At 36.9% G+C, this 27,334-nt stretch overlaps 1 protein-coding gene across 1 annotated transcript in view; it reads right to left on the bottom strand.

Annotated features, from left to right (window-relative positions):
* Positions 1-27,334, bottom strand: part of SLC2A9 (solute carrier family 2 member 9) — a gene marked incomplete at its 5' end in the record, with an annotated part of 47,694 nt that overhangs the window by 8,790 nt on the left and 11,570 nt on the right. The window contains 4 exons of the mRNA XM_005428063.1: positions 155-282; positions 16,431-16,506; positions 18,999-19,100; positions 27,103-27,213. Of these exons, the coding sequence (XP_005428120.1) occupies positions 155-282; positions 16,431-16,506; positions 18,999-19,100; positions 27,103-27,213 (417 nt within the window). The remainder of the gene's footprint in view (positions 1-154; positions 283-16,430; positions 16,507-18,998; positions 19,101-27,102; positions 27,214-27,334) is intronic.

The following is a 27,334-nucleotide window of genomic DNA, read 5'->3' as shown; positions in this document are numbered from 1 at the left end:
CTTCTGGAAGAAAAACCTATTAAACCACACAGAAGCATCCGTTTGCTGGATGAGCTGGGGCTGCCCCATGGACTAGGTCAGGTTTTCAAAACCTCAAGGGAATTGTTTACAGCAGTGATATCACAGCATGTCAATTACCAGGGATGCTGAGTACCTGGATGAAGGGGAAGAGCAGTCCCACTGCGAAGTTGCAGAGCCAGTTGACTGTCCCAGCTATCATGAATGCAGCTGGCCTCTGTGACTGCTGGAAAAGCTCTCCAGTGAGGACAAAGGGAATCCCACCTGAAACAGGGTCCAACAAGACAGTGGTTTTAGTAAAGTCCCATCAGCAGAGATGAACAAGCCTCGTGATGCACACCCTCCATGACTAGCACTGCTCTGCAGGGCCTTCTGAAACAGATCTGTCAAAATCACATTTGAGAGAAGTGGCACTTCTTTCTTTCATGCCATCACATCTCCTGTTTGACATTCTTTTCAGGGATGACAAGGAGGTAACAGAGCAGCAAATCCACACAACATCTTCCAGAACATCCCATGACTGACTGTTTATTCAAAATAAGAATGATTGTTTCTACTAAAATCCTTGAAATTCTGAAAATTCAGAGATACTGCAAAATACTTTTAGATCTTATCAGTTGGAAAGATGGCTCCAAAGAGACTAGTTCCTATTTTTTTATAATTATTACCCACTTTATTTCAGCAACAAAAAAGACAAAACTTTTACTTCCCTATGAGTACACTTGTCATTGATGCTTATTTAATATGTTCCCTTAGCTGGCACTTCTGGCCAGGTCTTTTTCTCCCGTCAGCCAGGGACTCTGACCTCCATAATAAAAATTGCATTTGAATACCATATTTGTGACACTTAGGCAGTGGACTATTTTGTACAGCACTGGCATATAGCAGCAACCCCCAGGGAGCAGCTGTCTAGTAGCTGAAAATCTCAATTTATGATCTTTGGCTTCCTTCATTCCCATCTGATATTTCCATAGAAGTATTTCTATTTTTAGAGAATTAAACCTGGATTTTACTTGTTGATCAGCTACATAATTCAGTTAATGTTATACATTAGACATATATCTAATTGCAGAATCATTTCAGTTTTGAAATAATTATTATTACAGTTTGAAGAACTGTACAACTTGCAACATTCTGCTCTTACCAGTTTCTGCCTCTAGGTCCTCAAGGGTGCTGGTATTACCATTCAGCTTTGTAGGCAAGACCCATATACACTGTGTAAGATTATGTAAGTCCTTCCTCAGTTTTAAGCATATTCATAAGATGTGTAAACAACCAAAACCATATTTACAGATATATTCCTTTCAAAAACATCTATAGCAATGCTGACCTCCAAAAGATTTACAAATTAATAAGAAAACACCACTACAAACTTATCCATCCCCTGGGTTTTCTCCTTGCACATCTTCCCTTGGTCTGTGTGCTAATCTTTTGCACTAATTTTACCCTTGGACATTTGGGAATACATCTCTAAGTGCATTATAGGGCTGCATCCTTATGTAGCCCCGTGTGCTTAAATGGCCCTGAGCTTAAACACATGCACCAGAAGCTCCTGTGAGCAGTGTGAGATAGGGACTTGCAAACACAGAACATGACATGCAGATGACACGTGTTGTCAGACATCCTTCCAGATGCAGAAGCCATGAATATGTGCATAAAAGAAAGAAAATGTGATGCAGCAAAGAGCTGCTCTCCACCATGAGCCAGTGTGGCTTTTTGTGAGAACACATCTGAAGTGGTAGCAAAGCCTTCAACTGAACTTTCTGTGCCAAAGAGTGTCAGTATAAATTACACCAAAAAAACAGAGAATAAATAGAATTTTTTACTCCTACTTTATACATAGGGTATACATGGAAACTGATATATGGAGAGTTTAATCCATCCAAACTGCTGCTTTGTATCTTTCTACAAGACATATGTAGTACCAGAATTCTGTGGCTAAAAAAAAGTAACTCCTCCCAGCAGCAGTTTGAACATGTAGAATAAATATCTGAACCCCCAAAACTTAACAAAGTTCCAGCAACGTGGGGTCTATCAATGCTTGATGGCTTCCAGCGGCCATTCTATCATACCCATGGGATTTGGGTTCAAATGGCAGCAATCACATCTCTTCTGTCAGCATCTGGTTTGGGTCTAAAATACCATATGAGGCAAAAGTTTGCCAGGACACTTGTCCCTTGGAGAGAGGAACTGAAGGACTGGAAACACAGAAATTGTGTAAGATTACTTATTTATAATCATTTATTCTGTCATGCCTTTGCTGTAGGACAATCTACAGAGGTGTTGCTGTTCTTGTCAGTATAATAAAATATGCTGTTGGAAGCAGCATTTGGAAAAGCAACATTTGGAAAAATACATATTGTACAAGAGAGAAAAAAGCCAGAAGCAAAAAAAAAAAGTACGAAAGGACAGAAACCTATCAGAAAGCATAAGTGTAATGGAAATAAAAATGCATGGGCACAATCTCAGAAACAGGTTCCTTGAAATTCCAATCTAATTTCTAAGAACATATCAACTATCTCTAACTTTCAAAAATTCTGTGGAGGAATGGGAAGGGTGGCACAGACAGACCTCCCAGCTTTCTCAAGGTCTAGAGAAGCACAGCCACAGCATCACAAAACAGAAAGTCAGCTTCTGTAGGGGGATGACTTAAAAGAATTATAAGGAGGAACCAAGGAGCCTGAAAAGCGGTACATGAGTTATGTGAAAGTCAGGACAGGTTTTGGAATGCAAGAAAGGGAATGAAGCCAGGTCACTGCTGTCTATTGCTGTATGCCTGGAAGAGCACAGACTTGACCTCATGAAGATGAAGAGGAGGGCATGGGAATGCCTCCCAAGGGCCACACCACTGTGAAAAACACACTCTGCAACTGAGTGAAGGGAAAAAGAAATCTGGGAGAGCTGAAGGAGAACTGTAAAGCCTTAAAGTCACAGTCAGTGATGGCACCTGAGATGAGTTAACTTATAGCCCCAGGATTCCATCCTCAGTCCTTTCAAGGCGTCAGGGATGTGCTCAAGGAGTCCCTTTCTCCTGGACCTCACTGTTCTTTGAGATACAAGTCTGAGTGCCTGGGGCTGAAGGAACCTTTATGATGCTTTGACTGTGTAAGTTGGATCTGAGCAGAGCTCACAATACTGTGACATTTTACCAACCACTTAGAGTCAGTCTCTGCAAGGTACCCCACATAATCTCTAGGCTAGATGGGTCTGTACTAGCCTATGCTCAAACATGGAAGCTTGGAAACCACTGTCAAAAGCAATTCAACCAAACCACTGTATTTTTGGAAAAGCCTTTAAACACTTTGTCAAGAGTTTCGCAGCTTTAACATGCATTTGCATGTGGGCGAAACAATTCACAAAAACGCTACCTGATCTTTCTCATGGAGGATGAACCTGGCATTGTCTTTTCCCCTGGAAAGCTTTCCATATAATTTTCAGTGAAGCAGCTTTATTTTAGCCCTGATCATAAAACAAAATAGTGTATATCAGGATTTCCCGTAGGAGTTTCTCAGCAAAGTAGCTTCCAAACATGAATTTAAATAGGTAATGCATTGACCACATAATTACAGTGATTAATTTCTAATACTTTGTTCTTTTTAGCATTGCAGTGAACATAATAAAAACAATCTTAACATACTGCAGTGCTAGTAAAGAAAGATTGCTATACTTGTAGGATTCTGCATCTATTGGAAACTACAAATGTCTTACTGCAGGACTTGTATGACAATAAGGTGTTTTATAAAATGAGATTAAACCCACATGGAACAATTAGACATGCATAAATACTTCTGGTTTTATGCTCTTTATTAATTTATTCCTGTAATTAGTCCAGTTACACATGGAATCAATGTCATGTGCTAGTGAAATTCCAGACTCTCAATCCAGTACTCTTTTATGCATGAAATTTGAATGTTAGAACAGAAAAAATATTCTGCTAGAGATGTAATATTCTGTATCCATGCTATAGATTTAAAAATATATATTTAAATTTACACAAATGTTTTCTCAGGAAAAAATAGGTGCTCATATTTACTTTTTTTTCAGTGAGCAGTTATGAATAAATATTGTTTAGCAGAAGTTACATGAATCAGTGCAAAAACCTGAATACGGAAAACATGACAAAGGAAGGAAAATGCTGAACTCCTCATTCTGTTTTTATCCAGTACCTAACTGGGAATTTATGTTATGGCTATATATATATGATTTAAGAAATGAGACTGTTACAATAATAAATGCCTAATACAAATCAGGGAGATTTGTCACAGTGGAAAATCACCGCTAAAGGTGACAGAAATTTTGTGCCCTAAGAACAACTAAAGAGAAAGGAGCTCTCCCTGAGCCATCAGCTCATCTTTCAATACCCACCCAAAACAAACCCTGGTGTGCTCAGGCAGTGGCCCCACGGCAGCCAGAGGGTTTCCAGCCCCACCAGAAGGATCACCCATGGACACCCAGCCTAGGGACCTCCTGCAGGTCTCAGCTTTCCAAATTCTGCTCTACAGGGAGGAGTCTGGGAATCCCAAAAGGCTGATTAGGGCAAGAGCCCCCAGTCTTTCCAACTCCATGCTTTGAGACAAGGAGGCTTCAAAGTTTTTGAGAAAACAGACAACTACCTCGCAACAATGTTCTGTTTTGGGGAGAAAAAGAAGCCTGTGGAGCTCCAGACATGATCAAGTGAAATGGCTCTGTCTGCAAGAAAGGGCATGTAGGGGAGACTGATATATTCTAATAGGGTTGGGAGATAAAGCACTGTCCCAAAAAAAGGTTTTGCTATTTGCAAGTCAAGCGACCTCTAGAGAGCAGCTCTGGGAGAGAAGCAGTGGAAGTGAGGCAAAACTCCTGGAAGAAAACTGCTGGAAAAACAACCCAATGTTCTTCAGTGGGAGAACAAAAGGCTGTTAGTTTCTAACCAGTGTTTAGTTATTTAAAAACAAGAAACAAATAAACCAACAAACCTCAACCTAAACAATGAACAAAACCCCCAAAAATTTGCAACAAAACCCATGGGAAAATATACTTCAGGAATACTGCAAGGGAGGGATGCAATGCAGCTACTGAGTTTCTTCCATTTCTGTAGGTCTACAGATAGAATAAAAATTTTGCAAAATACATATCTCAATCTTTATAAAGGTGTTCTGTCACCTGTTAGATTATTTTAACTTGCACTTTATATTTGATTGACTAATACCCCACCAAATATGACATTACAGTCAGATATGACAGCTGTACTCCCAGCTAATCCTGCTGAGAGAGCTGGGAACAGAAAGTGTGACAGGGGTGTACTGAGTCACAGCTTCATGCTACAGACTTTTCTAGCTGTCTGCAGCTCTTTTCCACAGGATAATTAAGTAAAACAGGCACTTTGTTTATAGAAAATGGTATAGTTCATTAACCATATTGATTTGTACCATTTGAATCTTTTCTTAGATTAAAGGCCACTTGAGTAAAAGACATTTAAAGCAGTCTATGGCAAACAAAAAGTGCAAGTGATAAGACCAAACTAAAACACACAAATAATACCTTGCAAATTCTGATATTATAATAAATAGTTTTATAATTATTAAGGACTAGTTTTTAATTCAGTATTGTGTGAAAGACTTTTTGTGTTGATTAATTTGCCTTTGGTATAGCATCCGTATAAAACCTGCTATTCCAACAGCATTTAGAAAACCATTTCTAGAGGGATTCTGAACTTTGTTGGTGCAAGGCAACCTATATCAATCAGGGTAAATAAAACAAAACTAAGCAATGGTGCAGAACAAAAATATTCATTCACTCTGTTATAACCTCAGTAGTTAAAATGCTATTTCTTGGTTCTCATCAGGTAATTTACACTAAAATGGTTGACATACAACAACAAGGCTATTGCATAAAATATAATAAATCACACAAAATTCTTTCTAGGTCCATTTAGGTAATTAGTTCAACAGCAGATATTCCATGCAAAAACCCACAATACCCTTATCTGAACCACCTGATAATTTCCTCTTCAGTGAAATTCTCCCCCTCTTGAATATTAATTAGTGTATTTTCCTAGAATTTTTACTTCCATAAGTCAGTGCACTCAAGCAGAGTTTTATGAGCAATCATTTACTGACTGAATCATTTTTCGCTGAAAATTTTTTCAACAAAATACTTATCATATAACTGATGAATCCAAATATGTTCAGTACTTTAAAGATATTTTTCTTTAGATGAGTTACAACAATTCCCTTTGAAGTACAACTGTTGTCTGTAAACATGAGAAATATATTTAATATTAAATTTATTTTAATTTATTAATTTAATGCAATATTTAATTTTTTGCCTATTTTATTGTAAGACAAACCAGTAGTATGTAGGCCATTCTGAACAAAATTAATACATTGTTTTTTTTGGTTTTTTGGTAACAGTTTCACTCTATTGGGATATTTGGTACGTTTTTGATTATTTTTTATTGTTGTTCGATTTTTTTGGTCTTGACTTTTGTTTGTAAAAACTGAACATCAACATTAAATTTCTCCTCTGGTTCTTGGCAACATTTCTTTTTGCTTCAATTATAATGCTGCATAGCTACCAAAGAATAAAATGAAATTTAAGAAAATACACTCAACTTATAACCACATAAACAGTTAATAGTTCTTTCAACATTTCCGCCATATATTCAGATCCACCTTATAACACAAATCTAATTATAGCCCAACTTTCTGTTCTATTTGAATGTGAAGAACATTCTTTTTTCACTGAGCTATTGCTATGAGACTACATAATAGAATTAAATTTATAATTATTCTCAGTAACAATGATGATTAGGCACTTCTGTTCATATTAAATTGTTAAAACCAATTATCTCAATTATGAGAACAATGATGAAAGAGTTTTTACTATAATAAGAGCACAGAAGTGCCCCTTGTATATTCATCCACTATACAGATGGAAGTAGTGTGGAAATACCCAAATTAAAGACTCATGTTCAGTCCAAGGTAAGAGAAATATTCATACACTCACATCACTGTATGAGGACTGAAAAGAATAAAAAACCCAACCTCTATCTATTCTAGGCTTATTACTTCTGTGATAATCTTCTGAAAGAACTCTAAAACCATCAGACATGATTTCCTTTTAGGAATTCAAGTTGACAGACCATTAGCACAAAATGCTGCTGGTTGTGAACCTGCAAGCTAAAGAAATCTTGTAAAGTCAGTATATTTTAACAAACAAATTATTCATGCTAGCAGTGCACAATTATGTAGTTGTTTAGCTGCATTCATCCTGAAGGATGCCAACAGTAAAAATAGTGGGCCAAATTTCAGAGAAGGTGGGACTGAAGAGTTCTCCCTGTCCTTCTGTTTAAGATGGGAAACAGACCATGCCTTCACTGCTTATGATTTCTGGAAACTGCTGAAGTTTTTAGGACACATGGCCTCAAATGCCCGTAATTAAAGAAATTGGTTGCTGCTACAGGATGGTGGACAAGGTATAAGGAGCAGTAGTTGTAGAACTAAGATAATAACAAAAGAATAAGATAATATAATAATGTAAGATAATAATAACAAAAAAAATTCTTACTGTGACCAATAACCAAAACAAATATAACAAATATAACAAATAGCAGTACTTGCTCGCTAACAAACAGAAAGAAAAAGGAAGAGAGACTCAGAAGATGATCTTTGACTAGAAGTACCAGCTGAAGACAGTAACAGTCTTGCTGTGATGAACAATATAAGCCTTCTTTCTGATGAAACTCAGAAAGAGTTCATAACTCAGTGTTTCCAAAAAAGTGAAGTTTCTGGAGTAGGACAGATAACATCTGGAGATTTAAAGGAAACAACTGCTTTGACTGTTTGCTTGGTCAAACTGGCACTGACTACCCTTGTTCATGTAGTTCTCCTGACCTATTTTTTCCTCTGAAAGTCTGTTACTGGTGTTTATTCATCTTTCTATGCAGTGAATTGGATACCTAGAAACACTGTCTGGACTCCAGAGCCGTGTGCATTGCAATATCAAAATAATAAACTTTTGTATTTAGATCTTAGCCATGGAGATTAGTCAGAAATAGATGAGATGAACAGAAAACTTTTCTTTGCTGTGCATTGTGCCTGGGAATAAGGGAAATAAAATATTTTAATTGCCTTACATTCATTAATTCTACATCTACTGTTCTATATATTTATATATCTATATCTATGTTGCAAGTATAACCATTCTATACGAACTCACAGAAAAAAACTATGAATTCTGCGAAACTTTTTTTTACTATGCTTTCCATATCAAATCCCTATTAATCTGAATAATGTACCTAGGTCACTTACACAGCTTTTGAATAAATGTTTTATTTCATAGTTACATGGACCTCTAAAACACATGAGTGCATTTTTGCACCAGTAAATTTCTTCAGGGTTGGAGTTGTGAGCCATCAGTAACTAATTAATGATCATTCAGGAAAAGCTGCTAGTTCAGGTAGGAGGAGTGCTGTCAAGTGTCAAAGCATTCACATTTTGAAAGCTTCAATTAAGATAATTTTTTTAATCTATTGTTAGCAGGATAAAGTTCATAAGTTTTCCTGCTGCTGAGAACTCCAGGTGTCACCTCCAGCAATTCCTTTATTCAACAGATACAATTACCTTTCAAATACTAAGGGTTCATTTTTCTTTAGAACTGCCACTAATTATGAAGAATTTTAATCACTTTTGCTGCAGAACTGTTAAAAGCTACACATTTTCTCTTTGCTGCTCTTTAAGAGAGAAGAATTCAAACAAAACGTAAAACGGTATTAATCCCAAAATATATGTTGAATGACACTGCATTTAATATATTCAAGGGTCATGTTATCTTCGCCCCCAATAAAAAATCAATGAATATTGAAAGCAACTCTAGTCTTATTTCTTAACAGTCGAAAAAAATCAGTTTGTTCACTCAAAGGTAATAAAAAGATAAATTCTCAACTACTTGACTTGGTAGAAGTAGTTAATATTCCTGCCCCCAGGGATAGCAGGAGCTTTTCCATTGCTGGAGACAAGCAGAGAAGGGAAGGAAAGTGAACCTCTCGTGGCTGTGCTGCACAGCCACAGCTGTTAAAAGGCATTGGCAGGGCAGGCTGTGATGGCTGCAGCTGGGAGGGCAAAACACCAAGCCCAAGGACACCTACTTTGGATGGATGGCACTCGAGAGCAAGGGAATGGGGCCAGGGGCTCAGAAAGTCTTCAGTTGGGACTGGTATGTACTGTCCACAGGTTATTACAAATTTCTGAACAGAACCATAACTCACACTTGGAGTATTTAACTAATATTTATGCAGTATATTTTAATTTTGCTGTTGTGCCCACAAAAGCCTTACAACTATCAACAAACCAAGCCTTTTCCTAAATACTTGGGAATATTTCTGCACAAATACCCTCTATATCCAATGCTGGAGCTACCTGGAATTATCAAAGAATGGCTATCTCTGGGAAGACTGGAAGTGCTTCTAGTTTATAGAATTAAAAAAAAAAAAAAAAGAAAATTAACCTAACCTTTCAAATCTACAACTTTTTAACTAAATATAAAAACAACATGGCTTTATTTGTTTCTTTTTTACTGCATACACTTTTCTGGTACAGAGAGTGGGTTTTTTGCACTCAAGCAAGCTCAAAGTCTTTCTTAAAGTGGACTGGCATAATGCCTCTGTGGGAGGCCATGTGTATTAGAAGTTCTTACATCCCACTGTAAGCGGACAAGCTAAAACATCACACAAAGCTTCTGTAAATGCCTATTTCAGGCAATAATACTGATGCTGCCTTTCATTGCAGTACTTTTATGTCTACATGTGTGCTATGACATCTTTGGTTGTTTCATATCTAAAAAGCTGATTTTTATCTTTTTCACTCATGACATTTCAGGCTGAACAAACCTCGTGACTTTCAAAGTGACCCTTTCAGGACAACAGCTCTGCTGTCAATACAGCTGCACACTGGCATTCAGAGTAAGAGCATGGACTGATTTAAACTTTAAATACCAAAGTATCTCTGATATGCCTCAGGGCATACAACAATGATTTCCTCTGAGTTTTCTTTTCTTTACCTTGCAATGTCAATTTAAAATGCTATTCAGTTGTATTCATTGTATTCAGCTGTGCTAGGGAAGACTTCACTCACCTTCCATAAGTCATGACAAATATAAAACTCTCAAAAAGAGACAAGCATAAATGAAGCATTTTTCTGGAGTGGCCTGGTTCATTGATATTTCTCAGTTGTGTTTGAAAATGCAATTACTATAAAAAGTAACAATTGAAAAATGAAGATCTTGCTACCATAAAATTACTATTTTTTTCAAATTCATCTGAGTTTGAATTTTACTGGTTTCTCTTTCCTGTAATCTCAGTGTGACTGGAAACATACCACTGATCTGATTTTGCCATCCTTATGCATACTAAATAGAAACTTATTTTAAAAGCGGGAAATTAAGTAAAATCACAGACTCATGTTTGATCACACTAAATTCAGCCTTATCTGTGCTACACTGAACACAGCAGGACTTGTGTGGGGAAATGCTACTTGTCCACAGAAATACTTACAGGATTCAAGACCAGAATAACTACTTCTAAGACATTACATAAGACTGTAAAGCCAAAATGCCTGAAGCCACTGTGTATGACTTAGCAAGACACTCCTGCTTTCTTCTCTCTAGTGCCACGGATTCAAAAATAGCAGCTATTGACATAAATGAAGTCAGGGGCTGCATTTTGTTGCAGTGACCCACTAGAAAATCCCTCTGGCCACATGTGCATCTTTGCAGATACCAGGGGCTTTAAACAGGTAGAAACAAGGTATGACTGTATACAGAGGACTGAGCATCTCACTTAGAGATAAAAAAAGAACAAAAGAATAGAAGATAAAGGAATCCAGGATCATATTAGATCATCTGATTCAAATACAATTCTCAGTTATTTCAGGCACTATTTAATTCTCAGCCTTCTCTGTGAGATACTATGAAGTTATTCTTGATCTTTTCAAATATAAATCTATTTTCTTCACCTTTGCAGCCCTTCTTTGCTAACTGCTGCCTGAGCAGTTTTATGCTCCAACATTCAGCTCTAAGTCATCTCAAAAACGATGACATGATGCCTGACAACACAATGAGCATTTTTCACATTACAATACAGTGAAACAATGCATGACAATATGATGTATTAGGTCTTTAAGAAAACATGTAAAAGAATGTGCATACAGAGTGTTCATATTAAACAATTTTTCAAATTACTTAGATAAAATATAATCAGCTATGTGGAAGTCTTCCATGTGATACTTAGAGATATTATATTTTTCCCTAGCTAACTGGTATTTTTCAGACACCCTTAAATCCTCACCCTGTTCTGAGTTTCTAAGCCTCTTTTTTTCTGCAGGTCATGCAGGCATATATGCCCAATTCTTAGAAATGGGCAAAATGCAAAAGATTTCCACAAAATCACTAATCTCAAACTTGGAATGCCACCAAAATAACACAGATTTCTGGCACAAAAATGGCTTGAGTTATCATGATCAGGTAATTGATATAAAATCAACTCCTCCAATTTTTGGAGCTTCCATGAGTGTTCCTGTTTGTTTTCTTTTCTTTACAAAGACTCCAAGGAACTCTTTGGAAGAAGGAGCATTGCCATGTGCTTTCCTGTGAACACACGTGGCTGATCTCCCTCCCAGTTACAGTGGTCAAAGGGTGGGCAGCACACTTTTGCTACACAAACACTTTCTACAGATCTTACTGCTACAAGTAAGATCTGGGGTCTGGGGTCATTTCTGCTTATTTCCAGTGGTAAAATAACTCCAGTGCTTCAGTGCACCATGTTTCCAGAGCCAGCAAATTTGCAAAGATTTGAAAGCAACAATACTTATTCAGTTTCTGATAGAAAATGGTAAAAGAAGATTGTTTCAAAGCTAGGTATTTTATCAAAACAATACACCTCCTCCCACCTCCTCCCATCCTTCTGTTTAGTTAAAGACAGGCATTATGCCTAACCTGAGCCGCCATGAGATATTCCATGTTTCCTGTCCCTTTGCTGCAGCAGTGCCTTCTCCACTTATCAAAACTGGATGGAAAGGTGTTACACTTAAACAGAATATGCTTCTAAGGAAGAAATACCAAGAAACTACTTCATACAAAGATAATGCATGGAAATGCTTTATGACAGGTTTCCAAGCTCTCCAGGTCTTGACTCTCTTTGTTACACTTATTTTCACTAGGAAGGTTATCTGGAATTCATGCCAATGTTTCTGTAATTTCCAATTAATCAGATGATCAGGTTTTTTCTCCACATGCTCCACCATCTGACACATCTTGACAGGTGGCAGAAAAGCCATTATTTGGTTCAGAGGATGAACATATAATTGTTTTATGTGAGTTGGAAAAACCAAAACCTGCAAGCCCCTCATCCGAAAATGCATGACAGACTCACTGACAAATTGGGTCAAGATCCCTGCAGACAAATCAGGAAACTGAATGGAATACATTCTGTGTCAGTTTTTGGGTGTTCAGTTCTTTTTAAAAAAATTTGGCTGGTGGATAAAAGGGAACAATCTGCAGCAGGTTTTCTAAAACTACAATGAACAATTTTTCAATTTTCTCTGAAAAATCAAAAATCTCTTGCTGGTCCAGCGACTGTTGTAAAGGTACAATGGGTGAATGGAGAGTTCAAGAAAATAGCTAAAAATAATCAGAACCTTTTCTTTTTTCTGTTTAAGTCAGACTTTAGACCATCTTTCCTTAAAGAAATTGATTCTGCAGGCACAGTTGAACATGAGTGCTCAGTCCATGAAGAGGCATCCACATAGGTTTAACTGAGAAAGTGGGAATAAATCTTAGTTTTCCTTTTTTTTTAAATATTAACTAAGGCAAAGTTAAAGAAGGAAGACATTTCACACGTACCTAAACCTGTCTATCACTATCCAAATTTCAAAAAAACTGCACATTATTTACCCATTCTGTAAAGGCATTACAAATCAATGTGTTTGCCCATGATGCACAACCTGAACAGCACAAATGCTCTCTGCAGATCCTGAAAATGTTCTTTTACATTTTCCTTTGATTTGTTTTCTCAGCTGCAATTCCCTCAGTTTCTTCTATTTACTTTTTGCTGGATGACAATTCTTCATTTGTATCCTATTCTTTGAAACAATTCTTTGAAATGTATCCTATATTTATTTCAGGTCCAGCAAATAACCAAATAGGCACAATGAAGCAACTGTCTGGGACAACATGGCTCCCTAATCTATAGAATAATAAATAATTTTCTCTCAGATCACACATTAACTCCATCAAGCATAAAGGCCCCTTTAATTTTGAGAAAGTGAAAGTTTCTGATGTTTGTCTTTTGACAAAAAATGATGAAGTACCAAACCACACACATGCCTGAACATACCTGTTGCTAGCATTACTGTTTCAGTCCTCAAAAATACCTGCAAGCTGAAAAGCTGATTTCGGAAAAATTAAACCAATGAACACCCTCCACAATTTATAGTAACAGCTGATCCTCACAGTAAAGGAGCAGATGGGACTCATGCATATGCGATCAGAAAATGGTTTACACAGCATCTAAGCTATCAAGAAGGTATTAGATGTTCTAACAAGAGAGAAAATATTGTACATTTTAAGACAATTTTATGCTCTAAAAAGTTAAAGCAGTATTTCTGTAAACTCAATTCCTCATGTTATTTGTTATCTTTACATGGGATAATTTTTCCAAGTACCAATAGCTCAATGAACATACAGCAAATTCTTCCTAGCTTAAGATTTGTACCTATGGAATCATTACAAATTGTTTTTGTGGTGTAACTGCAGGAGGAATTAAGATACTGAGGATTAGTTGACAATTGTCCCTGTTTAAGCACTACAAATGAATGGCAAGACTTCTACAAAAGGCTAGAAGTATAAAAAATATGCAGATTTATAAAAAAGAATATATCTTAATTTTCATAGGGAAAATCCCTTTTTACTACCAGAAAGGTGGGAAAGTTATTCTTGACTTCAGTCTTGTCTCATTAAAGCATCAGAGTGCTACAAAAGACCACCAAAGTGTGAAATTTTCCTGCTAAAGGGATGTCATAAAATATTGCTGAGAAATGGTGGCAATAAGAAATAGCTGTTCATTCCAGAAAAACCTGTGTTGATAAGGTAAAATTTACAAGATCACAAGAATGTTGAAAAGGAGGAAGAGGATCAGTTGCTCTGTTTCTGCAAGACCTAGAGGGTATCACACAAAAACTAACAAAGGATGCATGCATGAAAGGTGGTAGACATGTGGTTTCCTTTGCCAAAGAATACTAAAATTCTGCTGTTTCAGACAGAGATTTAACAAATCCATGGGAGACTATGAAAGTGTTAGAAGCTATGCCTCAGAAAGGCCCTAAGCTGGAAAAAAAATGTGCATTGGTTCTCTAAAAATATCTCACCTATTAGCCCTGTTTGTATTTTGCTCTGAACACTTCCCTACAACCACTGCAATGGAGAAATAGAGAAGTACCAACCATTCAGTTTTGATCTTTGTGTAGTAATTAAGGACTCAGTATCCTTGGTAGCCTGCTTGACTGCCTAGAATCAAAAAGCTTTTCCCTGCAGTCTCTCTGCATCTTTCTTGTTTTTACACTTTCATTCTGCCTCTTAAGCACCTCACCAACAGGAGAGTGGCTCTGCCATTGCAACATCCTTCTCACAGGTAGTGGCACTGCTCTTAGGTCCCCAAAGCTGTCTCTTCTCAGGCTGGACAAGTCCAGCTCACCAAGTCCCTTCTCACAGGTCTCCTGACACTGACATGGTGACTCTCCAATGGACTTGTCACAGGCTATTGATGTCTTTCCCATACAAGGAAAGGGGGACAAAACTTGACACAGTAATTGCACTGAATTGTCGAGTTGTGCCTTGTGGTACAAAAAGCAGTGGATGCAAAGTGGACTTCTTGGTAATAATTTCTTTGTTCAGAAAAAAAAAAAATATATGCTCTCTTCTTATTCAATCATCTCAAAACATTGCTAATAATGGAAGCTGCCCAGCTAAAAGGCAGTAAAGTAATTCAGATCTGTTAAGGTCCTCTAAGGAGAACAGAGAAGTTTCATTGAAGATAAATCAGGCCCCATCAAAGTCAGCTAAAATATTGCTATTGATTTGCAGAGATATCAGAATATGACTCTTCATGGCTTCTTCTCAACAGCTGAAGAGTCAATTACCAAGATTTTCATTAAAAGCAATTCAGTGTTAAGTGCTACCCAGATATTCCCTTTATTGTCAGATATGACAAATGTTTGAACACACAGAGGGAAGGTGGAGAAGCTAACTAGGTAGCTTCTGGTACACTGTTAATGTTCTTTGGCTTTAACAGCACTGAGCACAATTAAAAACACAATAGAAGCTTTAATTTTAATGAATTTCTGTAGAAAGCAAGCAAGCAATTTCTAACAATAGCTGTTTGTCCTGGATGCATCTGCAGACACTTTGTTCCAAAGAGATTGTGAAGTGCAACACAAATCAGGAATAACATCAGTGAAGAGAAAGAACCTAAATGAAGAACTCTAGAACCCATTTTGAAGAATGGTAAGGCGAAGAAGAAAAGCAGAGGGTTAATCTTAATATGCTGGAAATATAACATTTAAGAACACATTGATTTGCAAGTTCTAAAAACTGGTGGAACATATCTGTAATAGGGAAAAAAGTCAGTTTGTTTCAACCAAGATTAAAAAAAAAACAATGGTAATACTGCAAGTAGCTGCACTTAAACCCTCTGAGCCACATAAAACACCAGAAGTTTTAAAGAAAAAAGAAGTTTCAAGTCAACATTTGACATTCCTAAGGCATTTAAAATTCAAGAAAAGTTATATTCCACAGAATTCTTTAACACCCACCCCCCAGATCTCAGTCTAGGAAGCACATGTCAGCACAACAGTGGACTTAGCTGAACCTGAGATTTGTCCTTACAGAAGGACAAAGGGTTTGCTATTTTTTCCCAGTATTTTCACAGTATTTTGCACAGAAATTATTGACAAACTCTTTTCCCAGAAGCAAGGGTAAAAGAAATATCTTGGTCTTCCCCCCATTTTTCTCTAAAGCAGCATATTTTTTTCTCAGCTTTTCAAAAGAGGATCGATGGAATTACAGCAGTATTTCATTAGAGTCACATCAAACATCAGCAACTCTTCCCCAAATAAACCACAATCAATCAATTAGACCACTTCAGTGGTGAAGATGTATAAACAGTGGATTAATGTTTAATGTCAAACTCCTTACAAAGAAAAAGAGGCAATAAATAATGCATTAAAAAAAACCTCCAAAACCTCAAGGGAACAAAAGTCTTACTTTCTGGTTTATTGCCAAAGTGAGGTTCTGTATACAACTGATTTACTAGCATAATGCCAGTGCAAAAATACCTGTCCTCAGATGTACAAAGAAACATGAAAAAATAGGTATAGACATACCTGGTCCAATGCAGAACGATGCAATGATTGCAAGGATACAAAATATACTGAGGTAAGGAAGCCAATACACAGTGTTCTGGGTGGATAAAAGACATTCATTTTAGATATATTGTACATATCACAAATATTTTTAAAAACTTGCAGATAACAGATAGTGTTTTCCATGATTCTTGATTTATTTCAGAATTTAGTCTGGGGTTATTTTAGAAAATCCCAGCATTTCTGTAGGACCTTATTAGATGATTTGTGTCTAGAGGCCTTGGTCTCCGTGAAATCCCTGTAGAGAAACACTAGACAAGCAATGTACCACAGTCAGAACTCCAAAAAAAATCACAGCTTCTTGTGTTAAACCTCAACCTGGGGCACTGAACACTTCAGCACCTCCATCCACCTCAGGTATTTCAGTCATGTTTTAAAAGAGCATCTAGGATGGCCAATAGAGCTTCACAGCTCACCAGTCAAAGGCTTGGCTGAAAACTATGGCTGACATTTGTTTGGACAATCAGGATCTGAACCTTGGCAAAGCGTCGGAAAGCCACAGTCCAGGGCTTTTCTGCTATAATCTGATTTTGCAGACAAGGAAGGCCACATATGCTATCTTTCCTCTATTTCTAAGTAGATTTTTCTCTACTGAGACCTCTAAATATCAGGAACTTGAAATATGAAGAGCAATTCCTGTGGAGCTTGCAGGACACTGCTTCTTAATCATGTATGTGAATGTTTGATTCCAATTCTAATAGATGAGGAAAAAACATGGATACCCATTTCTTTCTCTTTTCAACAGGTGGAGTTTTAGTGCAGCAAAATGTGAATGATATTTTATTAGAATTTTGCTATTTTTGAAAAGTTTGTTAAGATACATGCAAGTGTACTATCACCACCTTGAACAGCACTCTAAAAATATCCTTGCTAAAGAAAGTAATTATTTTTTCAGTGTTAAGGAAAGGCCCCCATTTCCTGATGTTTTTCCTCTTCTAGTCTGGGTTAATTCCTTAGTTATATGGAAACCATGGTCTCCTGGACGTTAACATTAACCAAAAGGGTTGCAGATCTATCAAAATTACACAATCTAGGGTTCTTGTCTGGAAGCAAATCCAAGATCTCTGAGAAAGAGAAGGTGTAAATATGGAGTAGATATAAATTTCTCTGAGATTAGAACTATTCGTACAGTGATCCTTTTTTCAAAGCAAATCTATAATCCTTCACAGGTTGAGACCCTTTTGAAAGGAGGCAAAACTGAAAGGCATTCAGACTTCAGGGATTTTAAATAGCTGAAAGTCCTCACACCTCCAACTTGGCTTTAAAAGATCTGGAAGGGAATTTTTCACTCAGCATACAAAATATGCAATAGCATCTCTCTTCAGGAGGAGAGCTGTCTTACAGCTGTCCTGACAGGAGTGTGAAGTAAAGCTTTATTGTGATGTACATACAGGTAAATCAAATAAAACTGCAGTGGTGTGGCACAGACCTGCCACAAACCTGACCTACTGACTCCCTTCAAAAAAGAAACAAGATCTGGAAGTCAGATTAATGGTGCCACAGGAATCAAAACCAGCAGGAAAACATTTTGATGGAACACCACCCAAACCCATGCCATTGCAAATGTCAGTTTTAGTTCTCTAAAGTCCTCAGGAGCATAAACAAACCACATTATTACATAGATGGAAGCTAAACAAGAAAAAAATATACAGGGCCTGAGTTTAAACTGGTTTAATAAATAAAATATGATAATTTGAAACGTCTGGGGAATTGAGTACTAATAACATCTGATAACTTAAAACCATATCATCATTGATTGAAAGAGACCTTTAAAGCTCATCTAGTTCCAATTCCCCTGCAACAAGCAGAGACATCTTCAACCAAATCAGTTTGTTCAGGGCCTGTCCAACCTAGCCATGAATGTGTCCAGAGATGGGGCATCAACCATTTCTCTGGACAACCTGTTCCAACACTTTACCACCCTTATTGCAAAACGCTTCTTCCTTATCTCGAATCTAAATTGACCCTGGTTCAGTTTAAAATTATTGCCCCTTGTCCTATCGCAAAAAGCCCTGCTAAAAAGTCTATTCCCATCTTTCTTCTAAGGCCAAATGTTCTCCAAAGGATAAGTTTTTATATTGCCTATACAAATCCCAGAAAAGTAACTTGAAAGAAACATCAAATGTGGATTTTTTTCACTAAAAAAATTCCAAATGTAAAATAAGAATGACATATAAAGCATGAAAGAAATCTCAGAGAGAGTGAATTACAAACAAAGATACACCCACAGAATATGGGTAAACTGTTTATTCAGCTATGGGTAAAACTGTCTTCATAATGGTTCATCATATGCATAAATCTTTGAGTTAAGGAGTCTGAATGTGAGAATGTGAGAAAGTTCCTATAGCTTTTTTAATGCAAAAGCTTTGGAGCAAACAGATTCATAAATTAGTATAAGAGACCTTTCCCTCTTCATGCCAAGCTGATTAAAAGGATTGGCTTGTGCAGGAATGTCGAGACAGACCAGTATCAAGCACGTTTAAAATAGGTAAATGAGAGAGTAAAAATCTACAGTGCCCCTGGTGTTACCTGTAAGGTCAGGGAGACAGTGAGCACTGCAAAGAAGACGATCATCAGCCCAAAACCTCCAAGGAGGAGAGGCCTGCGCCCAAGCCGCTCAATAACCAAGCCCTGGAAAACAAAAGGTGGCATTTGACCTTCTTGAGAAAATACTGAAAAACTTGGATCATGAAATATGTTCTCCTATTAAATATGAAGATCAAAACTCAACCATGAATTGATTTTACACTGTTCATAAGCTATGACAGTCATAATTGTGCTCACAGCTATATTTACAACATTTAACATGTCTGAAAGAACAAGTCAGTATGGCATCCTTATCTAAGACCACTGAAAAAATTGTTCATTGTTTGAATGGCTTAAAAATATGCACTAAATTTCTACAACAATGTTCTTAAAATACATAATTTTTAAATACCACTGTGTGGAAGTGAATTATAGTCTCTTGCTTTTACATTTTGACTGTTTCCTAATTTCAACAACTCTCTGAATTTAAGCCTAAGACATTTAAAATTTGAGATTTAAATATTTTTAGCATAAATTACTTCTTAATTAAACAAAAAAAAATTAATTCCTTTCTTTCATTCTCAAATATAGAATAAGCATTTAGTTTTCATTTTGGATAATTAGAGTAATTAGAATATCCAAGCAAAAGACATCAATGCAGCAGAAAATTTTGCTCAGAGAAGTGATTTTAACACCCATTTTCAATTTATATTTAACATCTGAATATAAACCACAAAATCTAAATACTTATCTTCTAGAGAAAAACACAATGAAAAATTTCTTGAAAAGTTGTGACTTGAAACTCTGCTAGTCTGACTCATTAAAATAGGCTAATACATATTTTCTCATAACAGCTGATGTACTTTTCATACTGGTAACTACTAAAATTACTAATTACACTTGGGTTTCTTATAAGAAAAATAAGAGGATTTTATGAAGATTAAAATGTACCACTTCAAATAAGTTGAAGTCAGAATCACAAAACTCTTTGCCATATCATTATTGACTGGTGACTGAATGCCATCTTCTGCACATCCTTTGAGGAAAAAAATAAAATGGGCAACTAAAATGAAATCTGGAGTAATACCCTTAATTCTGGGAAACAACACACATCACTCCACTGCCAGCAACTAAAAGAAATGTGTTAAAAAGCAAAGTACAGAGACACCCACAGATGAAATGCCTTGAGAGGCAAGTGCTTCTCCCTCAGTCTGGAGCTCATCAGTGGATTTTAGGGCAGGCTTGTCTGTCCTAAGCTCATGTTGATGTTGCACCCTGAGCTGAACTTCCTCACCAGAGATACACTCTGTGGTGCTGCAGGTCACCGAAAACAGCTCTGTGGCAAGATTTTTCATTCTTTATTTCTTTAAATGTTGAAATATATTAATTTGGCCAATTTGCACCACTTCCATAACAGAATTATGGAATTTTAAAAAGACCTGCACTGATATTAGTAGGACCTTATGAGGTCCAAATGTTTCAAAACTGCAACTGCTTCACTGTCAGAACCTCTACAATATGGTAGCTATTTCCCATTATGATTAATAAATCCATCTTGCAAACACACATGACCACACAGACACTGAACTGAAACATTAATGGCTTTGAGGGCTAAAAAATTATTTGATAGGTCTATAAGACCCATCTTCTGCAATTTCTGCAAGAAACTTCTGCAACAGATATTTCACATGTAATTTGGAGTGGATTGATTATATGTTCAGCAACAAATGTTGCACATGTAATTTGACATGCTGTGTAATTTCTCTTATTTTTTTCAATGCTGGATTGATGGTCATGATCAAGCCATCTTGGTGTTACACAGCTGGGTGTTTTGTATTAAAACAGGGTCAGGGATGATGCTTCTCTTAGAGGGAAAAAGTTCATAGATGCCTCTCATACAAAACATGGGAAAAATGTGGTATATATCTTTCGCTTGTAAAACTCAAAGCAAAAAAAATTCCAATAAGGAAGGACAGTTTGGACTTGGTCTTCCTTAACAGCGAGTTTTCCTGGTGAAAGCAATGCTGGTTTTGAGGTTGTAAACAGACAACAACTTCACTTTTTAGTTATGATTATACAAATCCAAAACTTGTTCACTTGCAAAACCCACTAAGATGTTTATGACTCATAAGAAGTGGAAGATGATTCACCAGTTTCCAAGTATTTATAGTTCTGAGTGCTCTACTGCTATGTACTGGTAACTGTTACCTATTGAAGATCTATAGCAAATCAAAATATGCTGTACAGTAGAGTAAATGAAATAACAAGAAATCCAGTTCATGCTCAAGTACAGACAACAGAAGAACATCAGAACTGTTTTCTGTGATAACACCTGAGTTATGTGCCAGGCTGTGTAGGCTGATACTTGTTTCTGTGTGATCATAAACATGCATTTGTAGAAACTTATACCCAGCCATGATGGTTAGCACAGCTGAAATGACTGAAAATGTGTAAAAAATATTGCATCCAAAATTCTCATAACACAAATGTTTTGTGATAAAAAGGCAACTGATATACAAACTACATTAACAGTTCACACAACTTACTTCTGTCTGTCAGGAAACACTTGTGAATAAAGTTAAAGAAGCAAATGTCAACCTTTTCACTTGAGCCAGCTGCAGATACCAGGGCTGACATAATGAAAGCAGAGTGCATTAAAATAGATGAGACAAGCTTCCTTGGATAAAATGAATGTGCAAGCAAGTCCTGCAGTCCAAATAGCAGGTCATTGCATACTATTCCCTACTTGCATCCTGGCCCTAAATTATACTAAGCAAACCCTGTCAGGTTTTCTTGATGTCTCAGCTCTGTGAAGAAGTTTGCTCTATAAGTTAATGTCAAGAATAGCCACACTTTCTTTCTCATGTATTTTGGATAAAGGGGTGAGTAAGACTCTGACTAGAGTCAGACTTAACACGGCAAGTTAACACCGTGTTATTTCCATTTTAAATATCAGGATTAAAATGGATAACCTCATTTATATCACTCTATGACACAATGTGTAGTATCTTGTACCCAGGAAAAGGAGAGGAACACAGGCTGAGAATTATAAACTGGGGGGTTTTGATTCATACTTTGATGTATATCCATTAGTCTACTGTATGAATTATTAATTTTAAAACAAAAAAGGGGGTATTGTATTTAAGTACCTAAACTGGAATTTGGAGGCCTAGGATCAACTTTGACCACATAAGCACAAGACTTAAATAAATGTCTGTCTGCAAGGTTCTCACATCAATTTGCCTGTATCTGTATTAAAGCCACAAAAGGATCTTATAAACTTCTGCAGGTACCTGTCTAAAGATTACTCTCAGTAAAGCATGGAATTGATTGCTGCATTTCTAAGCTCAGTCTGAAGTATTTTGCAGTAAGGCATCCTTAATCTGCTTCACTTGGCAGTGAAATTTTCTGTTCACTAAAGATGCTCTCCATACTCGATACCTGCCAAGACCAGCACAGCCAGGACATAGCCCATGCAAGGACTTATCTTAGCCAGAAACTTTTGCCTCAGCAGCACAAAACCACTTATTTCCTTATTTCTATTCTGTCCCTTGAGTAAGCTGTAGATATTTCTGAAGCAAAGCTCCTTCTAGTGATGATTCAGTTGTTAAAAGTGTTGAGCTATCAAGTTTATGCTATAAAAGCCAGACTAGATCTCAACCTTGATCTGTGACAACTTATTGTGGCTGATGCTTTATTTTCTAATTATAGTATTTGAATGCCCTGATGCAGATCATCCTGAATAGATTGATAAAAGAATTACTCAAACCCAATGCTTTTAATCCTCAGCAGCAGGAGATATCCTTAAAACTTCCAATTTCTGAATATATCCTACAAAAGAATTTGTACTACACAAATGCAGCCTTTACCCATTCACACCTTGGGTCTTAGGAGTGGTGTTTGGTAAGGTAGACCTTCATGATGAAACTTTTTCTTTTGGAAGGCAGTACACATGCAGTCCTCATCTACTCAAAAGTCCATGTGTATTAAAACAATTACAAAGGAATAATGTCTTTACCTAAAAGCAATCCTGTTGATCACTTGTGGGCTAAGGCAGTGTGCATTAGCACAGTCTCTCTCTGCAGTCCACTCTGCAGAGAAAATATGTCCAAATGCCTCTGGCCTTTGACAAACACCATGATCTGAGATGCTGCTTGCCCAATCTCTTTTCTACTGCTGTCTCTATCTGGGCTGCTACAGACCAAGATATCACCTTCAAATTCCGGTAATCCTTGAGCAACAGCTTGTCAGGGTGAGGGGAAAAACAGGGGGAAATGCCATGTTTGTCCTATTCTTGCCCTCTCTGCCTACGTCCTACTGGAAATTATGGGTATGTGAAGGCTGATTCTGAGTTGGTGTGAACAATGTCACAAGGGACTGCATTAAAAGTCTTACTAAAACTCAGATTCTAACAGAACTTCCCAGGAACCCTCGAGATTCTGGTATTTGTTGCCTCATTTTTTTCACTTGCTAAGACTGGCTGTTACTTGAACACATTCTCATCTGACAGTGGACCCAGAGTTTCAGTGGAGATGTCTTGCATCATTCTGTGGAAACCATGAAGGAAATGTGTTGGAGATGACAAAACCTATGGAAGTGTCTGGAACACCCTTTATTTAAGATGTGCCATGCCCTGAGCAGGGAATATTTCCTTCTATACTGAGATTTATTAACAATAAAAGAAACAAAGAATGAGTCAAAGAGCCATTTCTCATGGCATCCTAAAGCAGATTAGAATCATCTTGCTAAAGAAGGCTGGCTTCCCTGACTTCTGTGTGGTACTGCAAAGGATTTCCTACATTCTTTTGTGGTCTAGTACTGCAATGTATTTTAACTCATTCCAGGCTTCACACAGCTTGTCTCTGTCACAGGCTTTTAGTAACACCTTCATGCATCATCCCATGGGAAATACTTAGGGCACAGTCTTCTCAATATAGCCACATCTAGACTCTTTCTGTGAACATTATAAGAAAACCAAATTTGGTGCCACAGATGGCAAAATTGGATGTGGGATGCTTAATTTGAATAACATTCTCTTTTATTCTAGGCTGGCTTCATGGAGGAGGGAAGGAATCTTTTCAGACATTTCCTTCTGTCTCCCCTTCCATTCACCCTGCTGCTGTGCTAAAGAAAGGCACTGGAAAATGGTTCTCTTTGCCCACTGAGAGTAAGACAACAACTAAAATTAAACTGAATTACTAAAACTTAGAAAACAGCAACAGTAATCAATCTTACTGAAGAATAACAAAATTTGTGGTATACCCTTACTTTGGAAGTTACAGAACAGACTTGAAATAAACACAGGGAATTATTTAGGTATATTCCACCCTGCTTCAAAGAATTGCATCAGGTTAGATAACTTACTGCTGTAACATGTCTATGAATAGTAAATCTACTCAGTATTTCATTCCAGAGGATAAAAAGCTTCAGAAACAAACTTAAATTAATGAGCACCCCACTAAAAAGTAATTGTCTAGCCAGTCCTCTAAATCAAATCTGTGTTAAGTACAATGGGTGGAATTCTCTATCATTAACCAAAAAATATACAGAAAATTCATATTGTCTCCCTAGAGAGAAGCCAGGGCATCAGGTATGCAATGCTATACATATTTCATGAAGTAAATTAGGAAGAGTTGGTGTAAGTGGAACCTGCAGCCAAATTATGTGAATGAAAGGAAAATTATGATGAATGTTTCATCTTTCAATGTCTTGTTTATATGGCTTTTGCTGGAAAGGAAGAGGCAAACCATGCTACAAGTGGGCATATCAAGGGATCTGAGGCAATACAGAGCTATGAAAAGGATGGAATATTAATTGTCTTTCCTCATGAACCACATCAACATTATTATTGTTGTGCTGCTGCTACTCCAAAGAGATAAATTAAAGGGAGACTTTCAAAAATTTTCACAGTTTCAGCATTTTATCTCCTAAATATTACTTTGTTTCTCTATTTCACTATTTTCCTCTGGCATTCATGAGGGTCTCATCAATGGAGATCATCAATACCCAAGTATTCTTACTGAGGCTCAATCTCATGACCTCCTAATTTATGTATAATGATCACAGATGGTGCATGATTTCTAGTGGACATTTCCAACAGCTACTTCATTTAAGAGGACAGAAAGAATACCTCTATAACTGATTACCTTTACTGATTTATTGTGAGTAAAATCTGGTTTCTGCTAGCAAACACAACATATTAAAAAATACCAGGAAAATTGAGTTCTCTTCTTGCTTTCTTCTGTTTCTTCCCTGAATAGTATGAAAGGCAAGCACCTGGTTTAACATTTAAGGCTGAGAAAGAGATTTTTTAAAAAATGTTGAAAGGAGACATTGGGAGAGGTTGGGAGTGGGAGGAATGCCCTGTACTCAGCACTAGGCATGAAAACTCCATGGGAGTTTATTCTCAAATAAAGAAGTTGCAAAATCGTCAACTGAAAAATGAAATTCATGTTGTTGTTCCTTTAAACAACAGAAATTAAACATTTGTGAAGATCAAGGAAATAAAATTAAGGCTAAAAAGCAGTGTGTCCTGAACTGAGAAATTGGAAGGGAACAGGTGTATTGGAACATCAGCATTTCCAGAGGCACAGCAGGTAGCATTAACAGAAAAATAATTAAGAAAACCTCCTGTTGAGTACAGAAAGTTAAAACACATACCAGGAGCCAAAGCACACCCATCCACCTCATTATGTATGAAGAGTGTGCTCTGAACAAGCCCCACAAACTGACAGCAGAGAAGAAATTGAAAAATAAGAGACCCTATTTATAGAATGGCTTTAATATCATGGAATCATCTCCATGTAATTATCATCTGTTTTCACATAAAAGAGGTGTATTCTTCACCTAAATCAGTGGTAGAATTATCATTATTATTTTTCTATATATCTTAAACAAAGAACCCTGTGTGCAGTATCACAAAGAAACTGTAAGAGGTAGGCACTTTCATATTTCTCTATTTCTACCTATTAAAATGAATCATAAAATAAAAGTCTCTTTAATAAAAAAAAAAAAAAAAGAAAACTAAAAACAAATTTGTGGAAATTCACAAACATCAGAAGGTTGTTTGTGACCCTGTAGAGTACTTGTGTGCTAGACTACAAGAAAACATACCTGATAGCTGGATTTAGTTTAACATTTTGTAGGTCACAAGCAGTTACTCTGCCAATGAAAAGGACTCTTTTTCCAAAACCATTCTTCTGACATTTAAAAATGTTTGCTGCTGTGTTCAGTATTGTTCAAGTACAGTTGGTATAGAATATATGAAGAAAAAATTCTAACAAAGAAAGGACTTTCAGCTTGTTTGCAGCTTTCCATTCCAAAGACTTCTCCCATTGCTTCTTACCTATTGCAGTGCAAACATAAATGTGTTTCCTTTAGCAATTAATGGTGAAATCACCTACTAAAACTTGAAGTTTTCGTTTGCTCATTTAGTGTATTTTTCCCCAGTCCTTTCCCGTGCATGGATGAGTTTTTCTATTGACATCTCGCTCTACATTCAGAGCAGAGCAAAGGACCTGCTCTGGAGCTCATGGATTAGGAAAGGATGCCTGTTTGTGCAGAGTGAGGCAGCAGAATTGAACACCACATGGGACTCCCTTGTTCCAGCAGGCTGCCTTTACTGTTCCACCTCCCTGGGTGGCTGTTCCTGCCAGCCACAATGAACACCTGTAGCTGTGCTGTGCCTGAGCCTTCTCCAAACAGCACCACAGCTGCCCAGCAGGCACAGGAAAGACTCTGAGATGTGAATAAACCTCTGCCAGGTAAGGTTGTTCTACCAGGTGAACTAATTTATGAGTCACCACTAAATATACTTTGGTCCTTGCTGTTTCTGCCTTCTTCCTCTTCACACATACAGAGCACTGCAAGACACACCAACTTTTTCTGTTCCTTTTGTGGATCTAAAATTAAAGAGCATCTTAAAAAAATATTCCAAGAGAACAATTTGGTTTAGGGTTAAAATTGGAAATAATATTTTGAATTGCATTATGAACCATTACACTTAATCAACATACTATTCTTTTTATATTTTTGGCTGTATAAGAAAATAAAATCTAATTATATTAAAATATCAAGCATGCTAATGGATTTTCATAACCATACTTACAGAAAAAACAGCAGCCAGAGTCTCAACACCACCAGTACTTAGTGCAACATAAGGGATTGTTTCACGATCGATCCCAGATTCACTAAAGATGTTGTTTGTGTAGTACCAGATCTGCATCAGAGAGAGTAAAATGAGTTATTAATCATTACAGGCTGAACTACAATATATTGGTATTCAGTCCAAACATCCAATCTGCTTGAGGTGAGACTTGTTAAAACTCTGAGCACTCCCA

This window comes from Geospiza fortis, unplaced genomic scaffold, assembly GCF_000277835.1.
Source record: "Geospiza fortis unplaced genomic scaffold, GeoFor_1.0 scaffold666, whole genome shotgun sequence".
Taxonomy (NCBI): domain Eukaryota; kingdom Metazoa; phylum Chordata; class Aves; order Passeriformes; family Thraupidae; genus Geospiza; species Geospiza fortis.
The sequence above is the reverse complement of the archived record's forward strand: the minus strand, read 5'-3'. Positions and strand labels throughout refer to the sequence as shown.